At 47.2% G+C, this 17823-nt stretch overlaps 1 protein-coding gene across 5 annotated transcripts in view; it reads right to left on the bottom strand.

Annotated features, from left to right (window-relative positions):
- Positions 1-673: 673 nt before the first annotated feature.
- The window catches only part of WDR93 (WD repeat domain 93), a 52206-nt gene continuing 35056 nt past the window's right edge, over positions 674-17823 (bottom strand). For 3 of the 5 annotated variants that reach the window (XM_077317456.1, XM_077317453.1, XM_077317454.1), the window contains exons 16-20: positions 15612-15672; positions 14168-14324; positions 13151-13319; positions 9412-9528; positions 5541-6347 (exon numbers count right to left, since the gene is read on the bottom strand). In XM_077317456.1, coding sequence (XP_077173571.1) covers positions 9429-9528; positions 13151-13319; positions 14168-14324; positions 15612-15672 — 487 coding nt within the window. In that variant the 3' untranslated portion in view covers positions 5541-6347; positions 9412-9428. Of the gene's footprint in view, positions 5102-5539; positions 6348-9411; positions 9529-13150; positions 13320-14167; positions 14325-15611; positions 15673-17823 lie in introns of those variants that run through there. The other 2 variants (XR_013227384.1, XM_077317455.1) reach the window with 2 other exon arrangements.

A 17823-nucleotide genomic window follows, 5' to 3' on the forward strand; every position in this document is an offset into this window, starting at 1 on the left:
TGGAACGTAAACAATACATGAAACCTAATTTCTACATACCATATGAATGAATTGCAACAATAATGACATTAACATTAGCCACTACAACAGAGGGTGTTTATAGCAAATTGAACAGGTCCAAGGTTCAGAACGGGTGTATGGATTCCTGGGAGGGAGGGTCCAGGGGCCCTGTAGATGTTGCTGATTTCTATCAGCTTCAACCAATTGCCTCTCAGAACAGCTCCCTTTTACAGGCCCCGTGGAACTGTTTTAGTTTTGTGAGAGCCCAGACCTTCTCCGGGAACTCATTCCACTTGGTAGGAGCCAGGACGGAGAAAGCTCTGGCCCTGGTTGAGGCCAAATGGGCTTCTTTAGGCCAGGGATTAGTCAGTTGGTGGTGGTGGAGCACAAAGCTCTTTGAGGGGCTTAGGCAAGGAGGCAGTTCCTCAGGTACACTGGGCCCTGACCACGTATAGCCTTAAAGGTAAGAACCTTTAGCCTGATCAGAAATTCAATTGGCAACCACTGTAATTGATGGAGAATGGGCTGAATGTGGGTCCTCCATTGGGTTGCTGTGACGACCCTAGTGTCAGGAACTAGGCAGAAGACACCCAAGTAAAGTCACCCGAACCAGCAACTCCTCGAGACCATTCTTGTAGTGAAATCCAAAAGGAAGCTTTATTCTAGAGACTAATACAGTATCAACAGTAAAAATTCAATAAACAAACTCTTTGCCAAAGGATCAACAGCCCCCAGGGGTAACTTATACATAAGGGAGGGGTGAGAGAGGGGTCTGCAAGGAAGGAAAATACAATAGTTCTCAGGAGGGCCATCTGGCCTGTGCTTTGATCTAAAATGTTACAAGTGTTGAGGCTTCACAGCTTCTAGCAGGGTCAATCGGAGCAGGAAGAGATATGGTGTTCTGGCGGGGAGACACTTTGGTATGCAAAGGGAGGACAGGAACTAGCAGGCAATTTATGGCTTTATGACAACAGTCTGGAAGTCTCCAGGAGAACACGGGTGAAACTTGGGTCAGGAACCGGGGTTCATGGCGCCTGGCCGCTGTGTTTTGGACCAGCTGCAGTTTCCAGATCAAGGTTAAGGGCAGGTCTGTGTAGAGCGAGTTACAGAAGTCCAGTCTAGAGGTGACTGTCACATGGATCACTGTGGCTAGATGTTCCAGGGTCAAGTAGGGTGCTAGTAGTTTGGCTTGGAGGAGATGGAAGAATGCCAGCAGCACTACCTTTGTGACTTGGGCTTCCACTGTGAAGGAAACATCCAGGATCATGCCTAGGATCCTTGAGGAGTGAGCTGCTGAGAGCTGCACACCATCCAGGGTGGGCAGACGCACTTCCTCACATGGACCCCTCCTACCCAGCCACAGGACCTCCATCTTTGAAGGACTGAGCTTCAGGTAACTCTGCTTGAGCCATCTCGTCACTGCTCCCAGGCAGCTGGCTAATGTTTCTGGGGGAGAATCAGGGCGGCCATCCATTAGGGCGAAGAGCTGGGTGTCATCTGCATATTGAATAAAATAGGAGGACCGCTCCCTGTGGGACTCCACAAGTAAGCTATCGGTGGTTTGATTTCCTCCCTTCTACTGTAGCCTTCTGTCCACAACCCTGGAGGAAGGAGATCAGCCATTGAAGGGCTATCCCTGTATTCCTGCATCAATGAGGCAGCAAGCTAAGAACTTGTAGTTGACTATGCCCAACGCTGCTGAGAGGTCTAGTAATATCAGCAGCGCCAAACTGCCTTGATCCAACTGGCGATGGAGGTCATCCATCAGGGTGACTAGCATTGTCTCCACCCCATGGCCAGGCTGGAAACCTGACTGAGATGGGTCTAGGACTGAAGCTTCTTCCAGGAGTGCCGATTATTGATCCGCGACATCCCTTTTGTGGAACCTTGTACCACGGAACAAGGGATACCACAAACTTGAACTTACAAATAGTATGAGCAAGGACCTTAGCTTCAACCTTGGAAGTATTTCCAGCTAAACCTTTTAGGCTTGTGCCATCAAAGCCAGGTCTTGATCTGACTCACCCATCTTGACTAAATGGCTAATATCTGATACATGGCTAGTTACAACCGATACATGGCCAGTTAGAATTTGCCAATGCTAAATTGATGCAGAGAAATAATTGAACCAAACTGAAGAAATTAGTTGCTTCCAGACCACACTTAGCAGGGTCACTGACTACCAAGCTGAAAGATTGTGCATTTCAAGGCTCAAAAAGGCATGTGGATTTATTTCCAGGAGTCTCTTTTGTATACTGTTTTCTTTGCCTTTTGTGTTGCTCCCATTATCATAACTTTGACCATGCAGAATCTCGTTTGCTCAAGCTGTCCAAGAAGAGTTTATGTGAGAAAGGCACCTGTAATCTCCTTTAGTGGAACAAATCCCAAGATATGTTCTTTGATCATGACCTCCAACAAAGACATCTCGTTATCTGTCAGTGGATGACACTGATACAACATGCCATCATTCCCATTTGCTCAACGTGACTATCAGGTGTCCAGTCCAGAATGACTGAGTGGTATTTGGGTGAGTTTGTACATGCTAAAACTTTCGGCTTTATAGTTCCTGTTAACAGCCATCAAAGCTCATTTTTATATCTTTCTCTAAGCAGAGAACCAATGTTGATTCACAGAAATAATAGGAATCAAAGAATCATAGAGTTGGAAAAGGCTGTATAAGGTATCTAGTCCAACACCCTGCTCAATGCAGGATCAGCCTAAAGCATCAGGGATAAGTGTCTGTCCAGCCATTGCTTAAAGGCAGCCAGTGAGGCTCACTACATCCTTAGATAGCTGATTCCACTGCTGAACTACTCTGTCAATTTTTTTCCTGATATCCAGACAGTACACACAGTTTAAATCTACTACTGCAGGTCCTATGCTGCCAACAGGACCTGTTTCCTGCCCTCCCCCAAGTGACAACCTTTCAGATACTTAAAGACATCGATCACGCCCCCTCTCAACCTCCTCTTCCCCTGGCTGAACATTCCTAAATCCCTCAGCCTTTCCTCAGAGGGCTGGGTCCCCAGGCCCAGATTACCCTTGTTGCTCTCCTCTGCATCCACTCAATTTTGTCCACATCAAAAAGGGAAGCCTCCAGAACTGCACACAATGCTCCAGGTGTGGTCTGATCAATGTGGTATACAATGGGAACAATGTGGTCCATGCACAGGGGAAACCTTTACCTTTACCTCATGTGAGGAAATCATACTCAAAGTCTTGGGTAGGAAAGATATATCCTTAACATGATTTTTCTTTTTTGTAGATCCAGAGCCCTGGATATTGTTGGTCTGATCATCATTCAGGTTTAGGACTTCTGTCACTTTATTTTGAAGGATAAAGGTAAGACCTTGCCAAAAGTCAGTCTTCAGAATGGAGTTAGTGACACTAGTGACTTGCTGGAGTGGTAGAGCTATTGCAAACCCTTGCCTAACCAGTTTGGATGACTTCCTCCACTCAATGATACCAGATACATTCCTCTTTTTAGCACCAAGCAAAAAAAGAGGGGAAAAAAAAAGGATTTCTCAGTTGTTCTCTGCTTCTTTGCTATTTATTCTTTGAGGCAATTACATCATCATGGGCATCCTACTGGCTTAGAACAGTGGTCCATCTAGTCCAGTATCCTATCTCACACCGGCAGTGCCAACAAACAAAGTATAAAGCTACCTCCTAGCACTGGCATTCCGAGGTAGACTTCCTACAGATGTGGGGGTTCTCTCCTCCAATCATCAGGGCTAGAAGCCATTGATGGACTTTTTCTTTACTTTAAAGCTATCTACACAAAAGGTAAAGGTATCCCCTGTGCAAGCACCGGGTCATGTCTGACCCTTGGGGTGACGCCCTCCAGCGTTTTCATGGCAGACTCAATACGGGGTGGTTTGCCAGTGCCTTCCCCAGTCATTATCGTTTACCCCCCAGCAAGCTGGGTACTCATTTTACCAACCTCGGAAGGATGGAAGGCTGAGTCAACCTTGAGCTGGCTGCTGGGATTGAACTCCCAGCCTCATGGGCAGAACTTTCAGACTGCATGTCTGCTGCCTTACCACTCTGTACCACAAGAATGGCCATTAATAGAAGAAGAAGAGTTGGTTTTCCCTACCCGAAGGAGGCTCAAAGCGGCTTACAGTCGCCTTCCCGTTCCTCTCCTGTAATACATACAGGGGCGGTGAAATCAACAATATAATTTCTCATTAAGCAAAGCAGTAGTGGTGGAGGGAAATGCAGTCACATCACTTTGGTGACCCGATAGGGCAGGGGTGACCAAACTCTGGCTCTCCAGAGTTCCATGGACTACTGCTGGCAGGGGATCCTGGGAATTGTAGTCCATGGGCATCCAGAGAGCCACAGTTTGGCTACCACTCCCCTACAGGGTTTTCAAGGTGAGAGACTAATAGAGCTATTTGCCACCACCTGCCCCTGCATAGTGATTCTTAACTGCCCTGCTGGCCTAAGTCACCTAGGGCACGGGTAGTCAACCTGTGGTCCCCCAGATGGGCTACAATTCCCATGAGCCCCTGTCAACAAACGCTGGCAAGGGATCATGGGAATTGTAGTCCATGAACATCTGGAGGACCACAGGTTGACTATCCCTGATCTAGGGCAGGACACTGCTGGTTTTAAAAAGACTACTGAATCACTGCTGCTGTTAACAATTAACAATCACATTACCACTCTTTATTTTTTTATAGGTAGTTTCTCCTTTTATATATTTATCGATTTAATTAATTCTGTAGACCGCCTCAGAATTTTGTTGTAGATTCCGTCTTTTAATTAAATGACACTGTCATGCGAAACCTATGGAAACACGACAGAGATCAGCAACCTATGGCTGATGAAATCTTGGTGCTTAACAGGAGCATGCCCAGTTCAACAGAAAACCGCTGGTGGCTCATTGTGCTTTGGACTGCAGAGAAGGGCTTGCAGGCTGCTTCTGAGGGAACGGCCAGATTGGGATGTAGCACTTGGCTGCTCTCTGCTGGACTGCGGGGGGTTCTATAGCGTTTTGCCTGCAAAAAGGCCACTGGCCTCTTCAAGGTTGCCAGCCCTCACAAACAATACACTCAAGACCCCAGTGAGTGATGCTTCTGGCTGAGGGGGAGACCTGGTAAGCAAAAACACAGAAAAAAGTTCTTTTAAAAGAGGCCTAAGAATCCAGGTAAAGGTATCCCCTGTGCAAGCACCGGGTCATGTCTGACCCTTGGGGTGACGCCCTCTAGCGTTTTCATGGCAGACTCAATACGGGGTGGTTTGCTAGTACCTTCCCCAGTCATTACTGTTTAAGAGCCTCTTGTGGCGCAGAGTGGTAAGGCAGCAGACACGCAGTCTGAAGCTCTGACCATGAGGCTGGGAGTTCGATTCCAGCAGCCGGCTCAAGGTTGACTCAGCCTTCCATCCTTCCGAGGTCGGTAAAATGAGTACCCAGCTTGCTTGCTGGGGGGGGTAAATGGTAATGACTGGGGAAGGCACTGGTAAATCACCCTGTATTGAGTCTGCCAAGAAAACACTAGAGGGCATCACCCCAAGGGTCAGACATGACCCGGTGCTTGCACAGGGGATACCTTTACCTTTTTTAAGAATCCAGGACAGTGACTGTGGTCCCCAAGAGTGGGCCACTTTGATCTGGAAAACACTAAAAGTCACCACTGGAGGTCTGTTGCCATCCTTAAAAGTAGAAAGGAACAAGAGTCCAGTAGTACTTTCAAGACTTAATCAAATATGTGGCCGGGTATGAACTTTCATGAGTCGCCGCTCACTTCTTCAGATAAGAAAACTCATGAAAGCTCCTAGCCTTCCACGTATTTCATTAGTCTTTAAAGCGCTACTCGACTCTTGCTCTCTTCTACTGCTATAGACGGACTAAAATGGCAAGCCATCTTGATCTATCACCCTCCTCAAACTGGTGAAACTGGAAGCAATATATATCACAGTCTCACTCTCCTGAGCAGACCACTTGAATAAAGAGGCTGATGATTTTAAAGATTTTTTTCCCATCACGTTAAGTGTAATAAAGTGTATGAAAAGGGGAAAGTAAGGTAGAAGACGACCTCTATGAAAGAAATTTCCTGCTGCATGCTGCTGTTCTTCAGCCAGCTTCTCCCTTGACTTTCCTTGACTGGGGGACTGACCATCTCTTTCTAATTTGGACATGGTCTTCTTTCAAGTTCAGTCATTACCCTTTTCCCAAAGGTTCTACCCAAAGGGTAGAAAAGCCAAGTTAATGTTCAGAGATGGATCTTACGAAGCACCACCTTCAACATCATGAATGCTATTGTCTGTACTGAATCTCCGCTTGATGGTGAATCCCTGGCTCTGCTGCTCCAGTTAGTAGTCCCCGTCTTCAATCCTGCCTAGGTCAGAAAACAGAAGAGGAGAAATGAGCAGGCTGACTGGACAGCAAGATGTGGTCTTAGCTAGAGTCACACTTTTGAGCAACCAAGAAACAGAATTCTTGTAGCTTAGGACAGTGGTCCCCAACCTTTTTATCACCGGGGACCAGTCAACACTTGACAATTTTACTGAGACCTGGGGGGGGGGGAGTCTTTTGCCGAGGGACGTCACTGCCGCCTGCGCCCCTGCTCCACTTGCTTTCCCGCTGGCATCCCTGACTTCCCGGCGCCCACTGCGGGGTGCTGCCAGCAGCAGCCATGGCGGCCCCTGGAGAACACCACAGGTGAGCCGGGGGCAGAGGGCCAGGGCAGCCCCCAAGTTAGCAGCCAGAGGACGAGGAGGAGCCGTGGCCCGGTACCAACTGATCCACAGACCGGTCCTGGTCTCCGGACTGGGGGTTGGGGACCACTGGCTTAGGAGAACTGGGGGAGGGTTACAGAAAGAATTCCTTAATTCAACCCATAGCAAACTGCTTTTCTGCATACAATATGCAAACACAAACAGGGCTGTCTTAACCTAGGGGCCTATGAGTATAGGGATATGTAAAATGCCATGAATAAATACAACTACCAAATAATATTTGTCGCAATATTATTGCATTACAAATGGACATTGTGATTTGTCTCTGATTTAGTGTCCCTGGGTTAGTACTGCAGTCACCTCTGCCACAGTGCCACCTCAGTTGCATGTAGGCCTATGTGTATGGATCTCATGCTGTATAACGTTATTTAGTGTACATATTTCATCATCATATGGCAAATCTAGACAGCATCCTAAAAAGCAGAGACATCACCCTGCCAACAAAAGTTGCCTATTTAATTTGTTTGCGGAGCGCATCATGAGAAAGGCGGGGTTAGATGAGTCACAAATTGGGATCAAGATTGCAGGGAGAAATATCAACAACTTCAGATATGCAGATGATACCACTCTAATGGCAGAAAGCAAAGAGGAACGAAAGAGCTTATTGATGCGGGTGAAGGAGGAGCAAAAGTTGGCTTGAAACTGAACATCAAAAAAACGAAGATCATGGCATCTGGCCCTCTCAATTCCTGCCAAATAGATGGGGAAGAAATGGAGATAGTGACAGATTTTATTTTCCTGGGCTCCAAGATCACTGCAGATGGGGACTGCAGCAAAGAAATTAAAAGACACTTGCTCCTGGGGAGCAAAGCGCACCTCCCCATTGCCTCCTTGGTCCAGGAGTGACAGTCGGAGGGGCGAATCAGGAGCCGCTTTGCAGCTCCTGATTCGTCCCTCCGAGTTTTTATCCCGGACAGCGCCCGGCCTAACTCCTCCCAACCTGCCCTTAGCCTTTTATTAATAACCGCAGAGCGGTTTACAGATTACAGATTACAGTGATGGGAAAAATGGGAACAAAAATAAAGTGTACAACTTAGTAGATATCAGTAGAAGAGGTACTTGTCAGTAAAACTGAAAAGTTCAAGGTGGAAGCTTTCCTCCCTATTCTGGATACTCTAATCTTCGAACTGGCTTATTCACGGATTGGAAACCTGTTTTCTTTCTTCAGTGAATTGAAAACAATTGCTTCTGATGCACTAAAGTGTGAACACCTGGCTAATGTGTATCACAAAGACCTGAATTAAGATGATCTTTTAATTGGATATGAGCATCTCAAAGCGCTTCATGGCTCTTGATGATAATTGTGAGGCTCTCCCTGCACTATACAGAAAAATAATTTCAGACAATTTGTATTCCCGAATGTTGAAATTGCACTCAAGAGTGTTCATGTGCATGATGGTGACCAACTGTACAGAACGTTCTTTTTCAAGACTGAAACTTATTAAAAAATGCTTTGTAGTACAAGGGGACAGCATCGTTTGAACTGGCTTTAACTCCTGTGCATGGCAAATGATATCCTGTGAAGACCACTGACTTTATGCCAATAATAAAGCAATTCTCTGAAAAAGAAATGCCATAAGTGCTTGCTATAATAAGAAGTTTGTAGTAATTTCATACTGCACCATCTAATCTGTGTGGCTTACTATTATTGGATGCTTTAGGATGCTTTGCGCTGATCCTGCGTTGAGCAGGGGGCCTGTATGGCCCCTTCCAACTCTATGATGCTGTGTTTTTCAAGCCTTGTGTATTGTTCAAAAATGTTTATCATGCTGATTAGTTGCTGCTGTACACATGCTTTTAATGTTCTGACACCAGTTTTATTAAAGTGCCAATAAAATAAATATAGCGACCATTTACTTTGTATTCCTGTGTTGTAGCACACTGTTTCTCCCAGGGGCCCATAATGCTGTTAAGACGGCCCTGGACACAAACCCCAGAATTCATGGGACTTTTGCTAATCCAAGCCATTATCATAATAAAAGTAACTTAGGCATGCTCGGCTTACATCAAGCCCCATTGAATTCAGCAGAACTTATAGGATTAGGTTGGCCTGTGTGTGAGAGAGACAGACAGAATGAGGCAAGGCACTGTTCAATTAGTTCAGGACTAGTTCAGGACCTCAGCAAGGAATGAAGGAGCTCATCCCTCTTAGTTTTGGGTTGGAGGGGACAAAACTTTAAACTCATCATTCCTACAGATGACCTTCTTAGGAAAATCACCCCCCCCCCACACACACACACACAGTGGTGAAAAGGAACTCAAGTCACAGCAAACTTATGGCAACGCTACAGCATTTTCAATGCAAGAGTAACAAACAGAGGTGACTTGGCATTGCCTGCCTCTTCATGGCAACCCTGGTATTCCTTGGTGGTCTCCTATCCAAGTACCAGCTAGATCTGACTTGGCTTAGATTCCAAGATCTGATGAGATCAGTCTAGCCTGGGCCATGTAGGTTAAGGCAGGGGTATTCGACCTGTGGTCCTCCAGATGTCCATGAACTACATCCATGAACTACAGATGTCCTGCATTTGCTGGCAGGGGCTCATGGGAATTGTAGTTCATGGACATCTGGAGGACCACAGGTTGACTACCCCTGGGTTAAGGCACCAGCTAGGTTGTGTTTGGAACATCCCCACCCCCCTCTATGGAAAAAAAAATTCTCACCAATGCTTCTACCACCGTCATTTCTCCTGGGCCTCCCTTTGCAAGGTGGCCACATAGATCTGCAACTGGCTCCAACACTCAGGGATCTGCTGGCTAAATGCCGATGGCCACTGCAGGCTGGCAAAGAGAGAAGAAAGATGGTGACTCCTGCTCCCTGGGCTTGTAGACCAAATCTGTCCTGCCAGGCCTCACTCAAACTTCTCCAGATGGTTAAGGGAGGATCAATCACAGTGGCAACGAGCGCAAAATCCAACCAAGGATAAAAATACAGCAGCAACAAACAAAGCCCTTGACCCATTTCAGTCAGGTTTCCGACATGGCCATGGGGTGGAAACAGTGCTAGTTGCCCTGACGGATGACCTCCACCGCCAGCTGGACCGAGGTGGGTCATCGCTGCTTGTACTGTGGGGGCAGAGACCTTGACTGGAGATGCTGGATAGCCACTGACAGTCAATCAGACAATACTGGATCAGATAAATAAAATACCCAATATATAATCTATTTATTTATTTGATTTTTAGCCTGCCACTCCCACACAGTTGTTCGTGGTGGGTGGCAGTGTAAAGAATACCCTAAATAAAACCTCTTAAAATTAATTAGAAGATAAAACCAAGATAAAACCACCCACAGCAGTGAGAATACACCTTCCCTCTGCTCCACAAGCTTCAATCTAGTGCCTCAGGAAGGAGCCCAAATCTAATTGTCCTGGCCTCAACCTAGGCCTTGCAGAACTGGGAAAGTTAAGCTAAGATCAAAAAGGGCCTAGCCCTGGTTAAGGCTAGGCGAATCTCCCTTGGGCCAGGGACTGAGACTAAAATAGGTATTACATGCAAATGCATATGAATTTTTCCCAGTGGTCTGAGCAGCAGGAGGTCATGTGAATCCCAAAAGTGGGTAGAGGAATATTTTACATGCTGAATCAAATCAGGGGCCCATCTAGTATAGCATCATGTTTCACAAAGGATCCTTGCCCTACCTGCTCCAAGGTTACCACCAAGCCACTCCTTTGCCTCGAGGATGCTTAATACTTGTTTGCAAATATAAAACTTTGGGAAGAAAAACAGCTGCAAGGCAGGCATGCAATTCGAAGTAAAAGAAAAACGGCTTCCTCTGCTTCCCATCTACTTACGATCAGAGGAGGAAGGCGCGTTATATTCATTTCATCTTTCTAATATTTATTTGAGGTGAAGGTTTAATGGTACATTTTGACTACATAGACATAAAAGTATTTTGTAATAGAAAGCAAGAAATAAAGCTTATGTTACATTGCCATCTAGTGACCATACAGAGCAATTGTACCTACCCTATGTCGTCGTAAGACGTTATTGCACACGCAAGCCCAAAATACACAAGAACATTTAAATAGAGCACAAAACAGTACACCACTGTAAAACACTTTAGGGGTGTGTGTGTGTGTGTGTGTCTGCCCTGCCTGCCTGCCTGCCTGTACCTACCTACCTACCTACCTACCTACCTACCTATCTATACATATGAATAGTATAGAACTGTGGTCCGCAACCTTCCGGTTGCCGCGGACTGCTACTCCGGAGTGGCGGGAGAGGGCGGCCCGGGGCAGGGGCGCAAACGCGCGTGCACGGCAGTCCGCGCATGCGTGTTTGCGCCGCTGCCATGCCAGCAGCCGCAGCTCCCTCTCCCGGCCGCCAGCAAAGCTTGTGGCTCAGCAAGCTTCTCTTCCCCCCCACCCCCAAAACAAAAAGCTTGCCGGGCCGTGAGCTAATCGGCCACTTCAGCGGCCGATTTGCTCGCGGCCTGGCGAGCTTCTCGCTTCGGGGGGTGGGGGGGTGGGAAGAGGGAGCTGCGGCCTAGCGCCAAGGCCTTCGTGGCCCGTCACCGGGCTGCGGCCCGTGGGTTGGGGACCACTGGTATAGAAAATACTCAGAATAGTATATCAGAGTTAAAAATCTTTTACCTAATATATATAAAATATCTAAACCCCACCTTAGCCATATTGAGAAAATAATATTGGGCCTTTTTTGTTGTTGCCGCCATAGAAAACAAGAGACATTCTGTATGAGAAGTTAGAATCAATATCTGACATCAAGAATGCTATCTGGTCTATAGCAGTCAAATTTTGAACCACAAAGAGCCCTAGGAATAGAGGGCATTGGAGTCTGTAATGTAGTAAGTCCTCCATAACTCGCAGGCCACATATACTGGCCTAACTTGATAGTGGTAGATATTGTTTCGGAGCACAGTGCTGTAAGGGCTGCTCTTGAATTATTATTTGAGATCCTAGCTAAGTAAGACGATCACTTTTAAATAACTTGAAGCATGCCACTGATTGAGAGTGGCAGGGGCCATGTGCAGCAAATTGGTGCACAACGTGACCAGCAGGGTTTCTATGCCCTTCCCCGGTGCTCAAGATGCTGGCAAGAGTGGTGCAGCCAGTGCACAGCGTGCCTGGCCAGCCTTCCTTGTCATTCCCTGAAGGGCAGGCCAGCAACAGCAGTGCGGTGTGCCAATGGATGGCCACCCAAAGCTTCACAGCTTACCTCATGGCTGCTCTTCCTCTTCAAGCCAAGTGCCAAGAAGCGGCACAGAGGAGGAAGAGCAGGGGGGTGGGGAAAAACCTCTGATGGGCTCTCAGCCAGGAACTGCCGTCACCTTATTGGCCCACTGAGGGCCAATCAGAAGCTCGGCACACTGTCAGCAGGACATAAGCTTTTTACGTATAAAGAGAATCTTCTCTGTCATTGGGGAGTGGATGTATATCGTATGGAAAAATCACCACTATCTCCACTTAGACCAAAATCACCACTTAGACCAGCGGTAGTCAAACTGCGGCCCTCCCGATGTCCATGGACCACAATTCCCAGAAGCCCCTGCCAGCATTCACTGGCAGGGGCTTCTGGGAATTGTGGTCCATGGACATCTGGAGGGCGGCAGTTTGACTACCCCTGACTTAGACTAAGTAAGTCAGAAACAGCATGTCCATTTAATGGTGTATTGTTAAATGAAGTATGGCACCATTGTTGTCTGGAACACTACTGCGGACATAAGGAAAGCATAGTTAGTAGTCTGCTGCAATCTGAATATAAGATGTATGCTGCTGGATCAGACCAGCAATCCATCTGTTCCAGCATCCTGTTTCACACAGTGGCTAACCAGTGGCCACGGAAAGCCAACACCAATGGCACGGAGGCCAAGTCCTGATGTTTCCTCCTAACAGTGGGATCCAGAGGTTTACAGCTTCTGATTGTGGAAGTTCCCTTCAGTCCTCATGGTTAGTAGCCCCCGATTGAGCAGACCTCCATGAATCTCCCCCTTCCAAAGCCATCTCAGCTATCACCGTGTCCACACTGAATTCCACAATGTCAATTCATGTAGTACATTTTAGAGTATTTTAATTTCTATTGTTAGCATAGCAGAATGCAGGTACCAGCACTGATGTAATAATGATCCATTTTTGTGAATCAGACCCTATGTTTTCCTTATGTCCTTAGTGCTGTGCCAATGAAAGGATTTGTTTTAATGCTGAATGACTGCTGCTGCAAATCTACTAAGGGAAAGAGCGGTGAGCATAAGCAGCTCTGCTGGATTGGACCACTGGTCCATCTGGTCTCCATTACACACAGTAGCCAACCAGATATTCTGGGATTATACACATGACACGGAAACCAAAGTTTCCCACTGTGGTCACTCTCCCAATATGTCTCCAGATCTCCCTGATCAGAAGGGCTTTGCAAGCCCTGGAACTTCTCCCATTCAAGAAGCTTACCTGTTGTTTAGAAAAACATCACATCTTCTGTCCCAAGGCAGGTGCTCGCTCATCACCCTGCAAGGTGGGCTCTCATCATCCTGCAAGGAAGTCTCTGTGATGTCGAACAGAAAGATGGTGCTTTGGTTACCTCCAGTCTCTGCTTTCATGCTTCCAGAGTGCTCATATCCTGAAAGCCGACCAAAAAAAAGCATGAGGCTTCCTCACCCTTGGCTCCACCAAGCCTAGTCTTGTCTACTCTGATTGGTGTTCCAGAATTTCAGAAAGAGGTCTTTTAACATCACCAACTACCTGGTCCTTTTAATTGTTAATGTCACAGGAACACAAGGCCCAGGACAGAAAAATTTAAGATCTTCCTAGACATCAGCACCATTTCCCCTTACACACACACACACACACACAATAGCAGCTGCAGCAGTAATGGAAAAACTGCACAAGGTCATCCCCATGGACAACACTGGAGGAGACTGCCTTGAAAAATATTGTCCTCAAAACATGGGACTCTCCTCTATCCCGAAGCAAACGTGACAATTTGGAGACACCTCTGGGGAGATTCCATGTAAGGCCAGTTTTTGAGTGAGTTGTTCCTAGAAAGGCTCTGCTAACCAATTAGTGTTTTACTTATTGAAGGAACCATGCATTAAAGCAGGGGTAGTCAACCTGTGGTCCTCCAGATGTCCATGGACTACAATTCCCATGAGCTCCTGCCAGCGTTTGGGCCAAAACAGGGAAGGAACAAGAGAGGGTTATTCCTGCTTCTCATGAACCAAAACTATAGAGGGATTTCATGGAGCAGTTTACAAGAGTCTCGACAAAAAATAAGCAGAACAGATTCTGGGTTTCAGCAGGAGGAGGAGGATAGAAAAAGTGGAGGCCAGTAGATCTGGCAAAATCTTTAAATGTGGAAAGAGAGAGGAAGAATAAACAGCAACCCTCAGCTTGAAGAGGTGGGATAATTTTCAAGATGTTTCTTTCCCACTCTGCTTGTTCCCCTTTGCTCTATGAATTATGTCCAACCTTGGAGGATCAAATATTTGCCGCCACTATCCACAGTGAAAACGGGATGCCAAGGCGTTGTTACTTTGTAAGGATGTGGGGTGATGAAGTGGCACAGAGTTTCTTCTGTTTCGGTGTCCATCAGACTGACTGTGCCAGCCCAGGAACAAGTCAGCACCTGGAACGGCAAAAAGGCATTAACAACCACCACTGCTGATCGTAGTGCCTTCAGGCACTGATGTAAACAGGTCTTATGAGCTCTCTGGTAGGATCGGTGTTGTGTCTGGTGGCACCGAATTGAATAAACAGGAGGTTTAAGAGCGGCCTGCTAGATCAGACCAAATGTCCGTCTAGTCCAGGATCTTTGCAGTGGCCAACTGAATGCCCTGGAAAAGTGGAACATGAAGGAAAGAGCCTCCCCACCTACAATTACCCCTTCCCTCCAGTCTCTAGTATTCAGAGCTATACTGCCTCTGGACAGAGCCAGCTCCAGGGTTTAGAGAGCCTTGGACAGTGCTCAGGAGTCCCCTCATGGCCTCCTTTCCACCCCCACACCTGCCTGTGCACCCTTTCTCCCACTTACGAGCCCTCCCATGGCTAGATGCCTGAAGCACCTGCACAACCTCTCCCTGACATAAGTGGCCAGTGTATGCAGCTGGGAGTACCACCACTGCGTACCACCTACACACCCTTCCTCGATGACTCTAGGCAACTGGGAGTATGGGTGCAGAGAGGTGACAGGGAAATTGTGTGTGTGTGGGGGGGGGGGGCGGCAGCAGTATGCTCCACCAAAAAGTCTGGCCCTGCAGCCGCCCCACCTTAGGGTATGTCGTCACCAGCCCTGCCTCTGAGCGTGAAGGATCTATCCAGCTAGAGTGTAACGGCTCTGAAACTAGCCGCTTCAGCTCAACAGGCGACCAAGGCCTTGTGACCCACAATATCTTTTGGTTTCCATTCTCACTTTTAACGTGTCTGTACTTCCCCACATAAGAGCCTCTTGTGGCGCAGAGTGGTAAGGCAGCCGTCTGAAAGCTCTGCCCATGAGGCTGGGAGTTCGATCCCAGCAGCCGGCTCAAGGTCGACTCAGCCTTCCATCCTTCCGAGGTCGGTAAAATGAGGACCCAGCTTGCTTGCTGGGGGGTAAACGGTAATGACTGGGGAAGGCACTGGCAAACCACCCCGTATTGAGTCTGCCGTGAAAACGCTGGAGGGCGTCACCCCAAGGGTCAGACATGACCCGGTGCTTGCACAGGGGATACCTTTACCTTTACTTCCCCACATGCGTCCAAGGTGCTAGACCTCTCAGGAGCACCCTCAGATCTGGGGAGTCCTGCCTGCAATAACTTGACTGGCTTCGTTTTAATTGCATCCAATCTGTAGCTTCTTGCAACCCAAGGCCCTTTTTCACAGTCCCATGGTTGAGGAGGAAAATCTGACCTCCAAGGAAGTGATCGGAAACACTCACTGCGTTGGTTAAGGAGGGGATGGTTGCTGTGGCGCTGATGGCCTGGCTTGGATCCTCTGGCCTATAAAAGAAACCCAGATGGGCATCACTGATTTGATGCAGGAGGACAAACAGGAATAACAAGACTGTCGTGGAGAATAGGCTGGCTAAGGAGGTGGTGAGCTCCCCCTCACTGGCAGTCTCCAAGCAAAGGCTGGATACACACTTTTCTTGGTTGCTTTAGGATGCTTAGGGCTGATCCTGCGTTGAGCAGGGGGTTGGACTCTATGGCCTGTGTGGTCCCTTCCAACTCTATGATTCCATGATTCTATGAGCAGGGGGTTGGACTAGATGGCCTGTGTGGCCTCTTCCAACTCTATGATTCTGTGATTCTATGAGCAGGGGGTTGGACTAGATGGCCTGTGTGGCCTCTTCCAACTCTATGATTCTGTGATTCTATGAGCAGGGGGTTGGACTAGATGGCCTGTGTGGCCTCTTCCAACTCTATGATTCTATGATTCTATGAGCAGGGGATTGGACTAGATGGCCTGCGTGGCCCCTTCCAACTCTATGATTCTATGATTCTAAACAGAATGGGGGAGGATTAGGAATCTGAGAAAAGCATATCAACTGGATTTTTCACTGCCTTATGAAGGCTGCTTAACAATTAAGGAAAAATTAATCCTCCCCAAATTCCAAAGTCTGCATCAAATTCCAGCCCCCAGAAACTAAAAAATCTAAGAATGCTTTATTTATTTATTTTTTAAGGAGTATGTTGCTAGTCCTTATGGTGGCAAAAGGAAATCCTCAAGTACAGACAGGGAATTTCATTCCTATTTCAAATCTCATTTCCCACCCTTTTTTGTGGCCTTATTTTTCTTGTCCAGGGACCCATGATGGTGACCTCCTCCCTATAGTTAAGGTGTGGGATCAGAGGTGAGCATGTGTGAAGGGGACGGTGATCTGCAGTGTCAATACAGACTAAGCAGAGAGACAGTACTCTGAGGGCCAAACGACACATTACGGTTTTGAAGTATTTGTGTCTGGGAACTGTGTTTTAAATGTACTGAGCTCAAGACCACCATGTGGGGGAGAATGGGCCTCTGCTTGCTCCTTGCACCATCTTCCCAAGCCAGAACAGCAACAGGAGACGGAATTATTTGTCCTGATTTGGACATGCACATGCGTGAAGAAGATAAGACTCTTTGGAAAAGACAATCATGCTAAGACAAATGGAAGAAAAGAGGAAGATCCAATACAAAATGGGTTGACTCAGTCAAGGACTGTTTACGCACTGGGAACTTCAGTGCCCCAGCTCCCATGAAGGAGCACAAATCGGGGGCAGATGAGATTCATCAGACCTAATGCTCCCCCCATGTGGGTGCAGGAAGAGGTGGGTAAACTGCCATGACTAAAACTCCAGCCTGCTGCCCAGCATCAAACCTCCAGTGCGTAAACGGTCAAGGAAACCACAGCATTCAGCTTGCATAACCTGAGTAAGGCTGTTAACAACAGTACATTTTGGAAGTCATTAATGCATAGGGTGGCCATAAATTAGAAACCATTTGATGGCATATGACACACACATGTACACGGAAAACTTGCTTAAAAATCCTAACATATAGTTTGGCCCTAAGCTGGCTGAAAAGTGAACCATTTTATGGTGGTTCAAAATTTTTCTGTCTGGATAGCTTTTATGGGGCACTGGCTCTGCTGTGCTTTAAAAGTGTCTCTTAACCTCCACCTGCGCTTTATTTGTGAAAAAAGACTATGTCGCAAAAAATAAAAATCCCCCCAGACCCAGAAACCTGCAATGCTTTTTCAACTAAACAGCCCTGTTCCACAGCTTCCTCACTGTTCAAGGAAAGTGGGGGACGTAAGAGCCAGCTTGGTGTTGCGGTTAAGAGCAGCGGATTCTAATCTGGTGAGCCAGGTTTGATTCTCTGCTCCTCCACACGCAGCCAGCTGGGTGATCTTGGGCTAGTCACAGCCTTGATAGTTCTGTTCTCATTCAGCAGTCCTGTCAGAGTTCTCTCGGCCCCACCTATCTTGTGGGGGGAGGAAGGGAAAGCGATTGTAAGCCGCTTCGAGTAGTGAAAAGCGGAGTATAAAAAACAACTTTTCTTCTTCTTCATCAATAGTTTACTGTTTTGTTTTGTCTTTTCATTATATTTGCATACTACCTGCAGATCCTTTACAGCAGTGGTCCCCAACCCCCGGCCCGGGGACCAGT

The sequence above is a fragment of the Paroedura picta genome, chromosome 18 (genome assembly GCF_049243985.1).
Source record: "Paroedura picta isolate Pp20150507F chromosome 18, Ppicta_v3.0, whole genome shotgun sequence".
NCBI lineage: Eukaryota > Metazoa > Chordata > Lepidosauria > Squamata > Gekkonidae > Paroedura > Paroedura picta.